Below are 18,453 nucleotides of genomic sequence, written 5' to 3'. Positions count from 1 at the left end.
CTTCCGCGGACGCGATTCTCGCCGCGTGCACTTTCTTTGCATCGTTCAACATCACCAGTCGCATTGTCATCCTCCTGCTCTCCACGCCGCGCACCGTGGCACCGATAGAGCTCGGTTTCCGATCCCTTCACATACAACCAACTAGGAAAATACGTAGAATTGCCAATCATGGATGACGATTTCGGTGCCGACGAAGACTTCCTAGCCGCTCTCGCATCGTCGAACCCGGCACCTTCACGCCTCGAGACTCAACCATCTCGTCCCCGTGTGCAGCAACCGACGCCGCAGAAGATACAGCAGCCGACACCACAGCGCTTGGATAGACCGCCGCCCGCAAATGCTTCTGCGAGCGGCAAGATTGTCCAGCCGACACCCCAAGCCCTTCCCCAGCGAGGATCCGGCTCCGCCATTCTTGTGTCTCCACGGCAAAGGGGCAATCCGGTGCTCGCATCTCTCAAGTCGATGCCGTGGGAGTACAGCGATATTCTAGCTGACTACGGTCTTGGTCTGACGACATGTGCATTGTTCTTGAGGTTGTTTCACTACCCAACCAATTCCCTCAAACTATCTACCCACCTTAATGGCAGGCATGCTGACCGGCATCTGGGCTCAGTCTGAAGTACCACCGCCTCCATCCCGAGTACATCCATACGAGAATCAGGAATCTTCAAGGGAAATACAACCTACGTCTCGTACTGACCATGGTCGATATTCCGAACCACGAGGAGGTCTTGCGCGAGCTGTCCAAGACCTCTTTGGTCAACAACGTCACCCTCATTCTTTGCTGGTCAGCCGCCGAGGCCGCGCGATACCTCGAGCTGTACAAGTCTTACGAGCACGCCAACTTCAACGCCATTCGTGGTCAACAAGCGTCGACGTATGCCGAGAAGCTCGTCGAGTTCGTCACAGTTCCCAGGAGCGTCAACAAGTCAGATGCCGTTGCGCTAGTCAGTAACTTTGGTAGCTTGAAGAACGCAATCAATGCCAATCCCGAAGAGATTGGTCTGCTCGCCGGCTGGGGAGCTGTCAAGGTCAACAAATGGGTCAAGGCTGTCGAGGAGCCCTTCCGAGCACAAAAGTCTGGCAAACGACAGCTGGATCGATCGGACCGCACCGAGGATGGGAGGCCGTCGCAAGCATCGAGGTTGGATCAAGCTGTGCCTCTCAGCAGAGTTCCGCTTCGCGAGATGTCAACAAGGGACTCTTCCCATGGCTCACCTGCAGTGAGCACGCCAACGACAACCCAGCCCAAGAGACCTGCGGCCTTGGAGAGAGGCAATCCAGATCTGGACGAAGATGATGAAGAGGCGATGATCGCCGCCGCTATTGAGGAATCAAGGCGGACTGCTGAGGTGCAAGCACAAGCACAAGCACAGACGCCGGCGCAGGCGCAGACGCAGACGAAACAAGTTGACAGCGCAGGTGCCAAAGACGATGCACTTACAGACGGGGTCGCAGCCGCACTCGCAAAGTTGCGGAAGCAGGGCTGAACACTTGTATTCTCTGGCCCATCTCGCTTTTCCGTACAGCCCCAGAAACGCGACACAGCCTTGAAGAGTGTGGGCTAAAGTCTAATCGACGTTTCGAAAGGACGGCACACCTTACAAGAGACGGATTCGCGGGGATGGCACTTCCCTTGGTGTTCTGCGAGGCACCTTTCGCATAAGAAATAGGAAACACCATGACTCGTTGGGATTCGAAGAAGAGCATAAATGCGGCTTCGAGAGGACGAACGAATCGAACGATGAAGTAAACTTTCCGCACTTCTGAAGCGACCCTTGGGTTCGTCGGTGGGCCAATCATGACGATGCCGACCGGGAAACAGAATGCAACCATCAGACGATTCGCCCGGTAAGAAAGCGAAGTCCGTCGGTAGAAGCATGCCATCCAAGTCAGATCTAGAATCTCCACCGCTGCCTTTGGCGTCTCAACAGAGCAGGTGGGGGACTGAATGCTGTGCTCAATATAGGTTGTGTTCGCGGGTTCGCGCAGTGCGGGGGCGGCCTCGACACGGGTTTGCAGGTACCGAACTCAAAGTCAAGAGTTGGAGATGAAGATCGTCACGCACGCATCTGTTATTTCTCCAATGTCACCCTTCTGACCAAGTCAAGTGGTTAACATGGGACGAGCTGGCGGACCTTAGTTCTGACGCCGCGCCATTTGTCCCTATCACGATTGACATTTGGTCTTTGGTTTGTGTAACTCTTGGGCAACTTACCAAAGGACTGAAACTATTGATGCGCTACTCCTTGCTCTTACATGAAATCAAAAAGGCACTGCATCGACGCCGAGCATGCAGAGCCTCCGAGATCCAATAATCAGTAGCTCCGATCATCCCCGGCTAGATTAAGCCGGGTAGAGCGGCCACCGGCACAACCAAGCAGTCTTCTGATCCGCCCGTGCCAAGGCCAAAGACCACAGTCGGTCCACATATGAAGGCCATGGTCATTGATTTCCGTTGAAGCGCATCTTTAAAGTACCGAGGCGACATTGCCTCATACGGAAGGTCAACGAGTTACAACTTGCAACACCTTGCGGTCGGGATATTGTACGAGGGCCCAGAACTTCCTCCCCCCCATTCCTGTCTCTCGGAGGCTCGGGTATTACAACTCGCCAGCATTTGTTTCCTAGACTTCCTCTGCCCGTATGCAATTGCAACTGCAACGCAACGCTGCATTTAACTTTGGGTAGCACTGGGCAAGGGGGCCTTTCCCAAGTTTCCCCCCAACAGCTGCTCCGCACGTGCTTGATTCACCAGGGACGTCCGTGCCTGGTGACTTTGCCATTTCGAGATGAGCAGCGACGAACCTGGCAAGATCTTCTCTGCGCGTGTTTGATGCCAGTCATTACGGACACCAGCGGACTCGGCCCGCGTGGACGGCTCATCACTCGCCCTACCAATGGTGCAACCCCCCTTTGAACAAGAACAGTTCGTCTGACTCCTGAGTGTTAGATGCACTCATAGTCTCATTCTACTAGGGTGTGGGGAACTTTGGAGAAGTGGAGGGTGGCATCGAAAGGAACAATAATCAGGAGCTCGAAGATGAGCCGGAGATGGGAAGGAAAGACACCGGGTCGCGAGGACCACTTACCATGTCGAATGGACACAAGAAACGACGTTGCAGACGCAGCAAGCGGACAGAAGCAGGAGAAGAAGCAGGGGCAGCTGGTGTGGGAAGAAAAAGGTCCCGACTATGAGACATGGAGCAGGGGCGAACGCAAAGTCCGGGGGAGTATAGATGAGAAACAGAGTTTATTCATCTCATGCTGTGCCTGCGTGAAAAGTGTCCCAGTCTCCAGGTCCTCCTTCCCGAAGTTTCCCAGAGTTTGCCGATTCCTGGGGGTTGCGTGATTCTAACACCCCCCGACTGACCCATTGTCATTTTATTAGCCTTTGCGCGCCCCAATAATGCGGTCGACGTAGATATATATTTGACCACAGCCTCCCTCCCTCTGCTGTTCGTTCATCCGGACCCTGCTCCGCCTGTAGTCTCTTCTGCTCCCCTGGACCTACATCTACCACTCTGGAGGCTTCTCAGTCGCGAAACGATGCACCTGTCAATGCGTGGACTGGCCATCGCCGGGCTCCTCGCCCAGGCGTCAGCCTCCCCTCAATCTCTTCTACAGGCCGCCGCGCCGCAGTATGTCAACCAGCCCGAGAGGGCAGCAGCCGTCAAAGAAGCCTTCCAGCGCTCGTGGGATGGGTACCGCAAGTTCGCCTTCCCGAATGACACGCTCAAGCCGGTGTCGAACACGGCTGAGAATGACCGGTACGTTGCAGCATTTTGCCGCAAAGAGGCTGCGTAAAGGCCCCGTTTCCTGACAATGTCTTGCTGTAGGAATGGTTGGGGTGCGAGCGCTGTGGACGCCTTGAGTACTGCCATCCTCATGGAGAACAAGGACGTTGTGGGACAGATCTTAGACTTTATACCGACTATCAACTTCAACGTGACGGACAGCGAGGTCTCTCTGTTTGAGACAACCATCCGATATCTTGGCGGCATGTTGGCAGGTGAGACAGGTTTCCCAATGTAAATGGTGGTGTTTCTCCCGCAATGCTGATATAACTCAATAGGACATGACTTGCTGAAAGGACCCCTAAAAGACGTCGCCAGTAACCAGACAGGCGTAGACAGTCTTCTCGCACAGTCGAAGAAGCTCGCAGACAACCTCAAAGTCGCGTTCGATACAGCAACCGGCATCCCGGATAACACGCTCATCTACGATCCCAAGCCGCGCAAGAAGGGCTCCGACACGAACGGCATTGCGACCATCGGGACCTTGGTGCTGGAGTGGACTCGCTTGAGCGACTTGACGGGGGACAAGCAGTACGCGGATCTGTCACAAAAGGGCGAGAACTTCCTCCTCAAGCCTAACGAGGAGGTGTTCCCTGGCCTGTTGGGTACGGACGTCTTCATCGCAAACGGGACATTTGCGGATCGGTCCGGTGGCTGGAACGGAGGCACCGACAGTTTCTACGAATACCTCATCAAGATGTGGGTGTACGACCAGAACCGATTTTCGCTTTACAAGGAACGCTGGATTGCTGCGGCCGATTCATCGATCAAATTCTTGGCGTCGAGCCCGACTACTCGGCCTGATTTGACGTTCTTGGCAGCGTATAACAACGCGAACCTGAGGTTCGTCAGCAGTCATCGTAAGTTTGAACCACTTCTTTTTGGCCATGGTCGACTGCTAACGTGTTCGTCTAGTTGCGTGTTTCGATGGCGGCAACTTTATTCTCGGAGGCCTTGTCCTCAAGGAGCAAAAATACGTCGACTTTGGCATCAAGCTGACCGAGGGCTGCCGCGAGACGTACAAGCAGACGGCGACTGGAATCGGGCCAGAAATCTTCCGCTGGCAAGACGACAGGCCGCCGGTGAACAAGACGCTCAACCCGGACCCGCCCGCGAACCAGACAGAGTTCTACCAAAAGGCAGGCTTCTGGATCAGGGAGGACGGCGCGGGCTACGTTCTCCGACCCGAGGTCATTGAGAGCTACTACTACGCCTACCGCGCCACCGGCGACAGCAAGTACCAGGACTGGGCGTGGGACGCTTTCTTAGCGATCAATAAGACGTGCAGCGCGGGAAGCGGCTTCTCGTCCATCACTAACGTCCAGGATCCAAAGGGAGGGTCATTCGACGACTTCCAGGAGAGTTTCTGGTTCGCCGAGGTTCTCAAGTACAGCTACCTGATCCAGGCGACGGATGCCAAGGTTCAAGTCGAAGTGGCGGACAACAAGTTTGTTTTCAACACGGAGGCGCATCCGTTCCAGATCGCTTAGAAAGCGAAGACTTGTACGGGGAGGAGAAAGCCGAGGTTGCGGTGATGCATTGATGAGCGAGAGGGGGGATGATGATATTGATAGTTGGGCATAGATACCCATTATGAATAATTGCATTTTGTTGTTCTTTGGATAAGTTTGATACCGAGCGTCTTCCTTGTGGACGTGGCCTTTGTCGGTTTATTGTCTATACTTGGCTATGAGCCGCCGTCTCTCTTGGCGTATTCCTCCTCCATGGCCTCCTCGTAGAGCCGGTCGGCCTCGAGCTCGGCCTCCGTCTTGGGGCGGGTCGTGCCGGCTCCCGTGTTTGCGCCGGCCCCGGTGGCTTGGCCCGTGTGTTGCTGGCTCTGTCCAACTGTTTCCGTGGTAGTAGACTGGTGGGCTGGTTGTGTCTTTGTAGGTTCGTCTTCTGGGACTTTGGGAACGCCTAGTTTGATTGGAAGACCCATGGCGATGACGTAGGGCGTCGTTTGGTGGGATGAAGTTTGTGAGGGATGTACAGAGTATGTATCCGTAGAGAGTAGGTGGGAACTAGATGAGGATGAGGATGAGTGTTTGGGAGGAGAAGTGTGGCTGGAATGAGGCTGGTGTAGAGGGATGTATTTATGGGGGATGGAGTTGTGGATGGATGGAAGGTTCTTTGTGGCGGTATTGGTTCTGCGTAATTGTTATCTGGATGAGTCCGAATAGACTTGCGTGCACTTTGCTTCTGTGCTGGCCAAATAGTGATTTGTGGCGAATCATGGGAGGGAGCCAGCCGAGCCGTTCAGCTGACCAAGGGATGCAGCGAGCTCCGCTATTCGCCGTGTAGTTCGGATCCGAACCTGTCTTCGAGCCGGTCCGCCCCACCTTTCGTCTCCGGACGGAGAGCGTCACGTATTATGGTATCCAAGGTACGGGCAGAGCAAGATAAGGTAGGGTAAGGTAAGGTAAGGTACGTAGGTTGTGGAATGTAGGTACTCGTACATGTGCTATGTTCACCGGGCAGCCGGAATCGAGATTTGAAGTGAGACGGATTTTTAGACATTGGCCTGTGTCATGATCTAGATTGTCTTGAAAGTTTTGGAACCCTCGTGTCTCTCTCTTTCTGTCGGGAAGTGGGTGAGAAAGAGAGAGAGAAAACAACCACGTTCTGGATGAGACATGAAAAACACAGGATGTGTTCCCCGAAAGGCAATTGCTCGAAACTTTGCTTGCGATGAAGAGACGAAAAAAGTCAAAGCATACTGCATGCAACGCTTTGGCTCTTGAGTAGGAGTTCAAGGCAAGGAGCCATGGGATATGATTTGTGGATAAGACCCAATGTTACGGCAGTATTTTACAATCTGCAATCTGTGAAATCAAAGGGTTTCCGGTGGGATGAGTCCTGGAAAACTCAGGAACGACATTGCGACATTACCTATGACATTTGGTGGGATAGGGTTCCACGGCAACGTCGTTCTTGGCGGAAGTGTGTGTATGTGCGCCTAGGCCACCAAGAAACATCAGACACTGTCTGCTCTAAAGCGACTCGACTGGGCCACGTAGGACCTGTCTCACTCTCAATTCAATCGCACATGAGGAACGGGAACAACGCTGCAGGGGAGCTGTGCTTCTCTGTCACGTTACCCAGTGACGTTCTTCTTTACAGTTGTCTGGTGACTGGAAAGAAGAGTCGCCATTCTGATTCGACTTGTGCTGGTCAATTGCCAGAATGGAATACTTTGGAAGGTGAACAAGGTGCATCCAGAGCAGCCATGAACCAACCATTTTGGATTCCCAACGGGCCAGTGAGAGCGTTTGGATTTCGAATTTCCGGTCTCCCGTCGGCGCCGAGCACCGAGCGGCGATTTCCCCTTTGGACTTTTCTCTTCACCGTTTCTCTTTCCCCTGTCCTCTCTGTCAACACTGCTGTGGTAGGCTTCTAGATGAAGATTAGCCCCCCTTACCACAGTACGACTCGGCGCTGCGAAATAAACGCCGGAAGACCGGCCGTATGACCCCCGGAGGGTCGACCGGTTGCACCGCGAGCCAATCAATAGCGGATGTAGACGCAGTCAGAAACCCAAAAGAGGAAACGTAGTTATGTAAAGCAAAGGTAAAGCGGAGGTAACCATGCAGTTTGGTCCGTCACGGTGCTCCGAGTTGCGTTTAAGGATATAAGAGGTACGTACCCGTCCGTCCCGAGCTCTGGCGGGGCCGTCCCGAGCCAACAGGCCAATGGACGGCACTGGAATCGGTGCTTACCTCTAGGTCTGGCCAATCACCGACCGGCCGTTACTGATTACTCGTCCGAATGGTAACGCCGGGTCGCAGGGTGGCCTGCGACCCCTGCAGCCTCTGGGATCGGGGGCGCTCGAACTGGGCCCTTGCTAATGGCTTTCCGGGTCGCATTGAGCAACAAGCTACACCATAGGCTGCTTTTTCGCTGTCATGGTCGAGACTCGAGGCAAGCTTGGCCCTTTTTTTCACTTCTGGGGCTTTGTAAGTTTCGTTTTTGTTGCCCCATTGCTTGACATTCTTCTAGCCAAAGTACCTTGATTCTGCTTAGCTTTGATATGTAAGGGCAAGAAGGGGGGGGAACGGTACCTTGAGAAAAAAAGTCAAACTTTCCCAGGTCTCGAGGAATTTAAAGTGACGGATGGTTGCTCTCTTACACCACTCTTGACTTGACACTGGAATGCCAACTGATCTCGTCCCTTCGTACTACTTCATACTACATCATCCAGACCTTTGAACAACTCGATTCAACCAAAACAAAACAAACAAGCCTGTCTCACTACCCCGGACTCGAGCTTTCTCTCTCGATTCTCCTCCTAAAAACCGAGCTTACACCACGCCGATTTACAAGTCGAAAGAAAGTTCTCTTTCCCTCGGACGTGCTTCGACAAAAGGTCTACAGGATCAGGGCGAGAGAAGATTGAGATATATCAGATTAACCCCTACCTGGACTTCGACACCACGCTCCCATCACGATAACACATTAACACCAGGAAACCCGGTTTCCGTTCACCCTCTCTCTCTCTCTCATCTCAAAGAGTTATAAAATCACATTACATCACATCACACAAAATGGGTCTCGTCACATTGAAGAACCTCCTCTTCGGCCGCACGCCGCCCCCGACGCGCGCCAAAACCATCAACGGCCGCGCCGAGAGCACAATGTCAGATGAGACCATCGTCGACGGCGGCGACCTCGAGAGGCAACCCCTGCTGCGGCCTAGCGACCGAACGGTCTCGACGGCGACCATGGCGACGGCGACGTCAGAAACCTCCACCACATCCACGAGGGTCTCGGAGAGCGACTCGCGCAGCTTCCGCCTCGACGCTCGCATGATCTCCGACGCCACTATTGGACTGTCCGACGGCCTGACGGTACCCTTTGCCCTCACAGCTGGCCTGTCGGCGCTGGGACAGACAAAGGTCGTCATCTTTGGCGGTATGGCGGAGTTGATTGCCGGTGCTATTTCGATGGGTCTCGGTGGCTACCTCGGAGCCAAGAGCGAAGCGTAAGTCCTTTACCATAGTTCCGACATTATGTCTTGGAGAGCATCACTAACACGCAATCGCTACAGCGCATCCTACAAAGAAACCCGCAGGGAATGCACCCGCCTAACCCAAGACGATCCGGCCATGGCCCGCGCCCAGGTCCTCGAGGTCCTCGAACCCTACGACCTGCCCAAACAGACCCTCGAAGACGTGACGGATCACCTCTCCACCTCCCCACGGCTGATCGACTTCCTCATGCAATTCCACCACTGCGAGCAGGAACCGGCGTCCAACCGCGCCTTCATCTCCGCCCTCACCATCGCCGCCGGCTACCTCCTCGGTGGTCTCATCCCGCTGTTCCCCTACTTCTTCGTCCCCGCCGAGGACGTCTACCTGGCGCTCTACATCTCCGTCGCCGTCATGGCCGTCGCGTTGTTCGCCTTTGGCTACGTCAAGACGTGTATAGTCTCGGGCTGGTCAGGCTTGCGGTGCGTGAGGCAGGCTGTCGTCGGTGGGTTGGAGATGGTTGTCGTTGGTGGTGCGGCAGCGGGTGCGGCAATGGGGTTGGTGAAGGCTTTTGATCAGCTGGCGCAGTCTGACGATGTGTCTGCGTTGGCGAGCAAGATTTTCTAATGCTCTCACCTATTTTCTTTTTCTACTCTTTTTTCGACTCATGTCGTCTGTCTGGACAAGCTCCTTTTTCTTACTTCAATACCTCTACTCTTCTTTTATTCTCTTTGTCTAGGGTGTACACTGGAATGTGTTACACACCATCAGGGTGGTAGGGAGGCACAGGAACACTCGGCCCGGGGATTGGGTCAGGGTAAAGGAAAAATCTCCCATGTTTGCATTGTTTAGCGTTGCGCGGCCACTCCAAGGGAAACCTTATTATCCCAGAGTCGCCTTTCAGATCGAGAAGATAGTCAGGTCGCAGCGATGCGAAGGGGGGCGGCGTTGGCGTCGAAGAGTCTCACGAAACTACGGAATATGACAGCAAGGACCGCTGCAAGGGAAGACAAATGTTTACTAGAAAGATCATCTATCAAACAAGTCCGAGACACATTCTCTCTTTCCACAGTTCAGTACCACCTTCCTTGGTGAAGTGCCATAACTTATCTGCCACTTAGGCCTTCGTAGTTCATGGCTCCAAGACTATTTCTCATGGCGCTTCCTGCGGTGAACAGCAGCTGACTACTGTGCCTTCGTTGAAAGTAGTTGCTTGGTGGTCATCATCTACCTCATTCCTGTTTGCTCACGCCGTGGCTTTCTAAAGAGATGTATTGCCATACAACTGCGCCTCTACGGGAGAAACCATAGACTAAGCCCCTCCACGTTACGGTTCCACATCTTCGACTCTTTTCCCTGTCTCCGATAAACACCGTACCTATATCCATCTACTTGGGAACCACCCAAACCACACTTGGCGTGGTCGGCAGTGGCTCGTAATGCAAAAAGGCCTTCCTCTTGGCGGCTCTCCATCTCACGGCTTTGATAACGCCAATGATGAAGACACCTGAGATGACAGTGAGCCCAACGACGGCTCGGGCGATATCTTCACGTAAGCCCCAAGGGGCCCCAATGGTGCCGGGAGAAGAGTCGTGGTCAGGATCTAAGTGCGTCAGTACGAGAGTCTACGAGGTATTGGACAGGATAGAAGACATACCTATCTCTAGTGACAGCAGCTCGTCGACAACATGAGCAATTCCACCGTTAATGAGCACATTTTGCATCACCACCATCTTGTGATTAACAAAAATACGCCCCTTGGAATCGCCGCTGATGGAAATCTTCTTGCCGCTCAACGTCGTCACCATTCTCGGCTCTCGCGGGAAACACGTATGGAACAAGACATGGTTCGGAACGGCGTGGTCTTTGATGAGTGTCTCGAGTGCCTCGGTGTCTAGAGATTTCAACTTCGAGTGTCCTCTCCAGACGGCCTTGTTACTGGGGAGAAAGACGGTCACGTCGCGGAGCTTCTCGAATTCACCGTCCATGCCGCTTTTGGTGACTGTGTTCCAGAACCCATCGAGTTCTCCCAGACTGCTTGTCTCTGATAGACTACGGGGGAGAACCAGGCCCTGGTTAATTGTGTGAATGACGCCGTTTGCGTGGGGAATGTCTGTCTCAACCGTGTGTATGATTTTCTGGTCGCCAGATTCCACGCGGAGGCTGTTTGAGCCATCGCAGGTCGCTGTCAACTTGACGACGGCACCCTTGGAGATGTTCGTGAGGCCTGACGAAGGCTTCAGGGATGAACGCGCGAGCTGAGTCTCTGTGTGAATCGCGGGAGCCGATGAGAGGTAAGAGCCCTCCAGGAAGTGGTACTGCAAGATTCCCCTGGCGATGTCTGGGTCCATGGAGGTGAGATTCAGGCCCCATTTTGCGAGATAGATGATCGCATCGTCGGTCATAGCCAGGAGTGTAGAGTTTTGTGCCTTCTCGAAGGTGCCCATGAGCTTCAGGTTTGTAAGGAGGCCGTGAAGCATTGAAGTCGAGCCATGCTTGGCTAGGACGTCTCCGAGAGACTGTGCCGCCGCAGAAGCTAGTAAGACGGCAGTTGTGTTGTAAGTGAATAGATGCATCGTGATTGAGTATTCAGATGGGCCTATGCTGGCTTTGGATGCGCGTAGGGCCTTTGCAGCCGGTTGCTATATCTACATATACTTTTCCCAGTTGTCCTTGGTCTTGGCTTGGGGTCGTCGTCAGTCTCCTACTCCACCAAGTCTCAGACTCAAACTCTTTTCGGGCATGTAGACGGTAGAACACCTATCTAAGGTTCAACTTATGCTGATTCAAGCTATAAACTGCAAAGCTTACTATGCAGACAAACGGGCGTACTGGAAGGCGGCAGGTTAATCCATGTCTACGATCTCGACCGTTTCGACAAACGGATTCTCAAATCGGCGAACCACTGAAAGCAAGACTACTGCGGTGTGTATCAATGGCCAAGCATGTGATCCTGGAACAAGCAATTTGAGGAGCAATTTGCCCCAGAAAAGTAGGTCTTGATTGTGAAGTGATCGATTTGGAAGCTGCTGGGACTTTCGCGAGTGGGAATAATCAACTCGACATCATTATAGCGAAGCAGCAAAGACACCGTCTATAAGATCTATTGCCACGCGTTTTTGTCACATACGACCATACCCATTGGAAAACTCGGGATCCCGTCCGCTCTCCCATAGATAAGCCAATGAGGGCCGGATTAGTAGTTGGGTCGGTGACGACCAGCGAATACCTGGTGTTGTATGTTTTTGACTTCTTGTGTCATCATCTGTTTTATCGGTACCGGAGACCTGTCACTGGATGCAGATGAGATCGTTTTGGCTGGCCCCTGCACATTTGTTTGAATCAGGAGGAGCTCTTTGATGAGGTTTGAGGATTGCTAGACTAGCCTTACCCACAATGACTCAAACGTATTCTCGCGATCTAAACTGACTGGCCACACAACGCGGCTCAATATTTCCCTGGCTCCAGACCATGCAACAACGCCGGTAATCTTGACCCATTTCCGAATGAAGCTGGCTAATTCCTCCAGTATGGGATCGAGGCGCTTGTCGCAGATAAATAGCTGGGCATGAATCACACTTAATGATCCGACAAATGCTTTCCAGAGCCACGTGTCGCGTGTCTCTCGGCTCATACTTTGGAGTTTGACCAAGTCGCTTCTCAAATCCTGTGTAAGAATTCGAAGTATATGGTAATGCAGTTGCTTCTCCATTGGTAGGCCCTGATTCCAGATCCCAAGGACGGCAATCAGGTACATGCCGACGCCCGCACAGAATCCAGACCACGATGATATGAAGGCTTGTTTTCCGTGAGGCGGGAGCTGAATCTTGTCGGCGAATGATGATGTATGGGTGCTAATGACTGCGAACAGTAGGTCGGCTGGGCCACCACTATCCCAAACCTTCCAGGGCGTGGTGAGAACTACGTCAGCAGATGCTTTCACATGTCTTGTGTCTGCGAGCTTGGTAATATTCCGAAGAGCTGTAATAGTCGGGTACATATCAATGTTCTTTGGTTTTCTACCTTGCGGCACGGAGCTGAAAAAGAAAGGCACCATTCGGAGAGCCCTGAGACGAAGATCCAGATCACTGGCCTCGTGGATAGGCCATCCATGTATCAAGTGGGCCAACCCTCTAGGATCTGAGTGTGGCTTTTTGCCTTGAGATGATGCGGAGGCAGCAAGAGTGTCATCTGAGCGGCTCTTCAAGCAGTGGACGACGTTGTAATCTCTAGTGAGGTAAAGAATCAATGAACATGTTCATTTTACTCTGCCATTTCAGGCTTCTTACAGAATAAGATAGCGGTTCATCTGCTCAACTTCAATATCACCAATTATGTGTTGACCGGGGGTTTCCGCTCGCTGAGAATCCAGGTAAGTCATGAGACCTTTAAGGTGAGATTCGGCAATAGCCAGATTTCCTAGGCAACACTGAGAATTCCAAATGTCAGTATGACGGAGTGTAAGAGCGAACTAGCGTTGTAGCACCTCTATGAAGCAGAGCGTACTGATGTACTTTGCGCAACGCATGATATCTCGTTCGTGTGACGTGGTGACAAGCCAAGAGTTGACCTGTCGTATGCACTGGATCTTTTGGGAGACGAAAGTGGATTCGAATGAACAGAGATCGCCCTTATTCCATGCGTAGTGAAGGCCTGATATCAGTATCGTATTTTGCAGAACATCCGCATCGGAAGTAGCTGATGCAATACTGGAGGGCCTCTTAGTACATCATTGTCCGGACGCCGCGATAAACACTTACCAATCATCCGGGTTTCCGGGTACCGGACTAAGGGGGTGTCCAGCTTGAAAAACTATTTTGTTATGATCAGATACCGCGATGCGCATCACTGGCTTTGCATAGGAGAATAGACTAACAGTAGTGAAGAAGTTCCTTCGACCTGAGAGGCATGCTGATGGGCAATGTGTCGAAGGGATCAAGGGCTTCCCATGGGGTTACGTGGAAAGGACTCGGCATTGTGAGCACTTGGATAGATGGCGCCCCTGATGATACTGCGATCGCCTTGTGCCTATGATAGTGGTGTGTGACCGGTCGTGTATCCTCAAGGGCCCATGGTGCTTGTTGACCAGGGCAAGGGCCAGCTCTACGTTCGCGGAGCGGAATCTTCGGTACATACGAACATGGCTGCTCTTTGAGTATACAATTGAAGCTGTCGGACAAAATTATCAATCATGCACGTCTGAAGAGTTGCGATGCAGCCTCATGGGGTAGATTGTTATTATGTGATTGGATCCTGACAGACAGCACTTGTAGGAAGACTCCTCATGTCCACTATCTGACCGCGTAAATGGACACATTAGGAAGGCAGCTTACCAAGATGGGCGCCTCTCATCACATCGAATATGCTTTTGGCGGCATGATACGCACCCTGTCCGGCTTCGTGTATTGACGCGTCTCGCCTTGAGCTTATCTGGGCCAGGGGCCATGGTTGGTATGCGAGCGGCCGATATCAATGCTCGGGTGAGAGCTTTCTTCTCTGGCCTTTCGACCTGGCCATAAACAAAAGAAAACAGAAGAGTAAGTGACGAAATTCGATTTCATGTGAGATTTAAGCAAAGGCAAGTATATGCCGCTATTCCCGTTTGGGCCGAATAACCTGTCAGCCGGCGAATTATCTTTGGCCTCCTTTTCCCTACGATTTGTACGGGATTCGGCCAACTCCTGCACATCCCTTGGAGAACCACAGAATACCCATAGCCAGTAGATGTTGATTACGCTTGAGTATGGCACCTATTGGTTATAAAATGAGCAGAAAGTGACTTCACGAAACTTCTGGAAGTCTGCCTGCTGATCCTACTAAGAAGCCGCTAACAGCATCACCAGGCAACAGATCGAGCAACTAGACTTGGGGATTTGGTATAAAGATCGCTGTAATTCCTCACAAGAGGAAAGAAACAAACCATCTTTGCCTTCTTCATCACTCTGCGTCAACATAACTCTACCACATCTCAGACAATGGCCTCCCTGCCCTTCAGTGCCCGTCCCTATGCGGTCCCTGCTTCAGCAAATCTCACGCCCACCAGCATCTCAATCCCTGATGCCGAGATTGACAGTTTGAGGACACTTCTCAAGCTTACGCGCATTCCCAAGCCCAACAGATTCAACTCGCGCGATGATGGGTCTTTCGGCCTTCATCGAGATGTCCTCTCAGCGTTGGTAAAATACTGGGAGCACGATTACGACTGGAGAAAATGGGAGTCTACTTTCAACACTATTCCTCAGTTCAACATGGATGTTACCGATGACGACTCCAAAACATACAAGATTAACTTCTTCGCTCTTTTCTCTAAAAACCCATCTGCAATCCCCATTCTCTTCCTACACAGCTGGCCGGGCTCTGTTGTAGAGTATCTCCCGATCCTTCGCAAACTCCAATCTCAATACGATGCCGAGTCACTTCCTTATCACATCATTGTGCCTCACCATGTCGGGTTTCCATTTTCTGACGCACCGCCTCTCGACAAAGACTTTTCGCATCTCGACAATGCTCGCCTCATGTCGAAGATGATGCATGCGTTGGGCTTCGATAAGTCTGGCTATATTGCCTCAGGTGGTGACCTCGGCGGTTGGTCAGCGCCCGTCATTGCGAATCTCGATCCAGCGTGCAAACTCGTTCACATGAGTATGCTGAACGTTTCACAACCTGCTGGTGAAGATGTCGAGGCCGGTATTGAGGCAGGGCGGTATACTCCAGATGAGGTAGCAGCCTTTGCCAAAATGGCCGAATTTGCAAAGACAGGCACCGCATTCATCCAACTCGACGGAACGAAGCCGGCCAGTGCAGGGTATATCATCGGAAGCAACCCAGTGGCACTACTCGCCTGGATCGGGGACAAGATGATCAAGTGGTCTGACAAGACACCAGACAGAGATCTCATCATCACGAACCTGGCCCTCTATTGGTTCACGGGCTGCTTCCCAACGTCGGTATATATTCATCGCGTGGTCTTTGAGAACGTTGGGCTCATGATGAATGGTTGGAAAACCCTCAAAGTCCCACTAGGATATTCAGCATTCAAGCATGAGCTTGTCACTGCACCTGAAAGGTGGATCAAGCAAACAGACCAGGTAAGCTGGTATCGAATGCACGACAAAGGAGGTCATTTTGCTGCACTTGAAGAGCCAGAGGCTTTATGGAAAGATGTTGAGGATTTTATCGGGGAATTTTGGTCAAAGGCCATTTGAGTCCTTTTGGTGTAACCAGTTTTCGAAGGTTTGCATGTGTTTTCGTTGCATGGAAGGAAACATTGTAAGATGAGAATCCTTTACAATTGTGGAGTCACATAAGAGATTGAGAAGGCATAGGACGGTGTGCTCAACAACTAATGCTCCGGTCCAATAAGAACAAATTTTTACGCAATCATCGAGAGTATTCTGATATTGAGTGGATAGGATATAGTTGCTGCCCTAGAAACAAGAAAGTACCAGACAGCTCAATGTTGCAACAGTGATGCCGACGATGGTCTACCCTTCTGTGGTGTGATCTGATACTCGTCTTGACAAGTGCTTTCATGTCGCTGTGTCACACAATATCCACTACACGCACGCTACCATCCGCATACATGCTTTTCTGCAAATCGTTCGGTGGGGAGGTTGACTGGATAAAGAAGCATTCGATTCGTTCAAAATTGCCAGGTTGCTGCGTGCTTTCCCTCAAAGCGAGTGAGATAAGCTTGAAATTGTCACTCGGTCCATCTTGGACGAAGCTCATTCCGAGGCAGAGGACATCTGCGCCTGGAAGAACCTGGTCTGGACCAGGGCTATCCAAAAAGTAATCGGCATGGATATGGAACCGGCCGGTCGATGTCACGACATAGTGAACCACGGTCTCCTTCCCATGCCGAATCACGGTGTCTCGTTCAAGCACACCGTCTACTGTTAGGCTAGATATTCTCAAGAGCCCGTGAGCTATGCCGCCATAATTGTCCACACCTGATGGGGTTACTTGACAGTCCAGAACGGTGCTGTAGTGCTCATATAGGCCTCTGGAGTCTTCCTCGTAGTCAAGATCGGGATCCCAGAAAAACACTGCGTCCCAGACATCGACACTTGCGTCAACACTAGCCCAAGACCACGTCGGCGCGGTCCGGGGACTTGGTCTCGGGTTTTTGAGGGTAGTCCGTATGATCCAAAGCAGATCATCGTTAATGGTGTCTTTCCATATCCCTGCCAGATACGTAGATTTTCGCCTGGCAGCCATATGCTTTGCGAGACCTCCGATAGCTGGCAGACGGTCCGAAATCAAGGTGAGATCAAGCGCGGTATATGAGGTGATCAGGGTGCGCCATAACCTTGCAATAAAGTAAGAAGCTACATCCGCCCAGTCGTACCCGTCCATCTCGCTATCAAGTGCGGAAGAGTGCAAGAGTTTGGTGATTGCGATCGGGACAGAGTCGGACGACCCGTAGTACTGGATCCGGCCGCATTCACAGAACAGGTCAGAACGACACTCGAAGAATATCTCGTGGGGACCGAAATGAAGAACGCGGGTCGAAAGCATACGCTCCTGGTAAACCCAAGCTCTAGTAAGCAAAGGATGAAAAGAGGATGTAGGATCTCCTTGGTCTGCCGTTACAACGACGGTGACAACCTCAAGATGATGGTCCACTCTTCGACGGAAAAATAGTCAATAGGGATCACCTGATGTTGAAGACAAGGTAGTGTCTGACACCTCGAAGTCCGGTGTCTTGACAAATAGTCCACCATCGCCATCGTGTGATTGCGTGGCAGCAATGGTCAAGTAAGCGTTACTGTAAACATCGGCCATCTTTGCAGACTCCGCTTCCCAGTCAGACTTGCAATCTTGGATGATACACAAAGAGTCGATCCAAATGTACTTGATACCGAGCCTTCTGGTGAGTAAGACTGCGTCTCGAAAGGTGTTCGAAAGCTCCGTCAACCATATCCCTGTCTGGCGGAAGGGCAAGAGTCGCTTTTGTGCTGGTTATGATCTGTTTTCGGCCCCAGCAATGACTCAGGGCTGTATAATTTGCAAGCTGGCTCTTGGACTCAATGAGTCGGATGACGTCTTTATCGTGTTCAAGATATAACACCCGGCTCGGGAGCAATGGCTCTTCAGGAGACTCGCAAAACCCATGCGAGCTTCCCAGGCATATGTCAATCCATGACTTGATAGTGTCAAGAGCGGTATCCGAATCAGTGCCTTTTGATGTTCTGCGCATGGTAGGTATCGATTCCCAAGTGGCAGGAATGGGATCTGGAACATCTCCGTTAACGCAAGAAATCTAGTCATGGCATCTCGTTTGTGATGTACTTACCGCCCTCAAGCGAAAATATCTCGACTTCAAAACGACTCCCGTCATTCATGTTGAATCGGATATGTTTGTTAACGTCGGTTGCTTCTTCATCCTCGAAGTTAGCCGGCAACATATAGAAGAATTCTATTTCGCAGTGGATGATATTGAACTCGTGAACATTATGCTGTGCGAAGCAGCCTTGGCACCCGATCAAGAGGACCTTACAAGAGCGACAAGAGGCTGCAGAGCTTTGGAATTTGTCCCATAATAAGCCTGACACTTTATGGATCCGGTTGCCTTTCAAGGCTTTATCTCGAATATCCCCATGGCCGCGGAGATCGTTACAGATTGAGCAGACCATGATGAAGAGGACTGCTGGGCATATGCAACTGGAGGAATGTTCAAGGCTCCCAAG

General features: G+C 51.9%; 8 protein-coding genes across 8 annotated transcripts; 4 read left to right on the top strand and 4 right to left on the bottom strand.

The window, feature by feature from the left end:
- Nucleotides 1-168: 168 nt before the first annotated feature.
- BDZ83DRAFT_588482 (DNA repair protein rad10) lies at nucleotides 169-1,490 on the top strand (the record flags this gene model as incomplete). The annotated part of the gene is made up of 3 exons (XM_060506140.1): nucleotides 169-533; nucleotides 614-1,352; nucleotides 1,395-1,490. 3 exons carry the CDS (start codon nucleotides 169-171, stop codon nucleotides 1,488-1,490), a joined length of 1,200 nt encoding a protein of 399 aa, XP_060360114.1.
- A 1,768-nt stretch (nucleotides 1,491-3,258) lies between these two features.
- On the top strand, nucleotides 3,259-5,362 carry BDZ83DRAFT_708828 (family 47 glycosyl hydrolase). Its single transcript, XM_060511563.1, has 4 exons — nucleotides 3,259-3,770; nucleotides 3,840-4,012; nucleotides 4,076-4,657; nucleotides 4,713-5,362. Exons 1-4 carry the CDS (start codon nucleotides 3,550-3,552, stop codon nucleotides 5,285-5,287), a joined length of 1,551 nt encoding a protein of 516 aa, XP_060360113.1. The 5' UTR covers nucleotides 3,259-3,549; the 3' UTR covers nucleotides 5,288-5,362.
- Nucleotides 5,363-5,484: 122 nt separating this feature from the next.
- BDZ83DRAFT_723151 (uncharacterized protein) lies at nucleotides 5,485-5,736 on the bottom strand (the record flags this gene model as incomplete). The annotated part of the gene is made up of 1 exon (XM_060512528.1): nucleotides 5,485-5,736. One exon carries the CDS (start codon nucleotides 5,734-5,736, stop codon nucleotides 5,485-5,487), a length of 252 nt encoding a protein of 83 aa, XP_060360112.1.
- A 3,001-nt stretch (nucleotides 5,737-8,737) lies between these two features.
- Nucleotides 8,738-9,815, top strand: BDZ83DRAFT_636270 (Ccc1 family; the record flags this gene model as incomplete). Its single annotated transcript, XM_060509246.1, has 2 exons — nucleotides 8,738-8,775; nucleotides 8,842-9,815. 2 exons carry the CDS (start codon nucleotides 8,738-8,740, stop codon nucleotides 9,386-9,388), a joined length of 585 nt encoding a protein of 194 aa, XP_060360111.1. The 3' UTR covers nucleotides 9,389-9,815.
- Nucleotides 9,816-10,002: 187 nt separating this feature from the next.
- BDZ83DRAFT_62132 (uncharacterized protein) lies at nucleotides 10,003-11,409 on the bottom strand. Its single transcript, XM_060508255.1, has 2 exons — nucleotides 10,419-11,409; nucleotides 10,003-10,364 (listed from the first exon to the last, which is right to left on the bottom strand). The coding sequence occupies exons 1-2, from the start codon at nucleotides 11,335-11,337 to the stop codon at nucleotides 10,150-10,152; spliced, it is 1,134 nt and encodes a 377-aa protein (XP_060360110.1). The 5' UTR covers nucleotides 11,338-11,409; the 3' UTR covers nucleotides 10,003-10,149.
- Nucleotides 11,410-12,102: 693 nt separating this feature from the next.
- BDZ83DRAFT_62119 (uncharacterized protein) lies at nucleotides 12,103-13,962 on the bottom strand. Its single transcript, XM_060508244.1, has 5 exons — nucleotides 13,638-13,962; nucleotides 13,522-13,573; nucleotides 13,248-13,470; nucleotides 13,051-13,190; nucleotides 12,103-12,990 (listed from the first exon to the last, which is right to left on the bottom strand). Exons 1-5 carry the CDS (start codon nucleotides 13,735-13,737, stop codon nucleotides 12,138-12,140), a joined length of 1,368 nt encoding a protein of 455 aa, XP_060360109.1. The 5' UTR covers nucleotides 13,738-13,962; the 3' UTR covers nucleotides 12,103-12,137.
- A 472-nt stretch (nucleotides 13,963-14,434) lies between these two features.
- BDZ83DRAFT_636261 (Alpha/Beta hydrolase protein) lies at nucleotides 14,435-16,232 on the top strand. The gene has a single exon (XM_060509245.1). It carries the CDS (start codon nucleotides 14,737-14,739, stop codon nucleotides 15,964-15,966), a length of 1,230 nt encoding a protein of 409 aa, XP_060360108.1. The 5' UTR covers nucleotides 14,435-14,736; the 3' UTR covers nucleotides 15,967-16,232.
- A 71-nt stretch (nucleotides 16,233-16,303) lies between these two features.
- On the bottom strand, nucleotides 16,304-18,399 carry BDZ83DRAFT_723148 (heterokaryon incompatibility protein-domain-containing protein; the record flags this gene model as incomplete). The annotated part of the gene is given in 4 exon segments (XM_060512527.1): nucleotides 16,304-17,388; nucleotides 17,422-17,671; nucleotides 17,682-17,998; nucleotides 18,060-18,399. 4 exon segments carry the CDS (start codon nucleotides 18,397-18,399, stop codon nucleotides 16,304-16,306), a joined length of 1,992 nt encoding a protein of 663 aa, XP_060360107.1.
- Between the last annotated feature and the right edge of the window lie 54 nt (nucleotides 18,400-18,453).

This window comes from Colletotrichum acutatum, assembly GCF_030867785.1.
Source record: "Colletotrichum acutatum strain CBS 112980 chromosome Unknown BDZ83scaffold_127, whole genome shotgun sequence".
NCBI classification, from domain to species: domain Eukaryota; kingdom Fungi; phylum Ascomycota; class Sordariomycetes; order Glomerellales; family Glomerellaceae; genus Colletotrichum; species Colletotrichum acutatum.
This window is presented reverse-complemented; position numbering and strand designations above follow the sequence as displayed.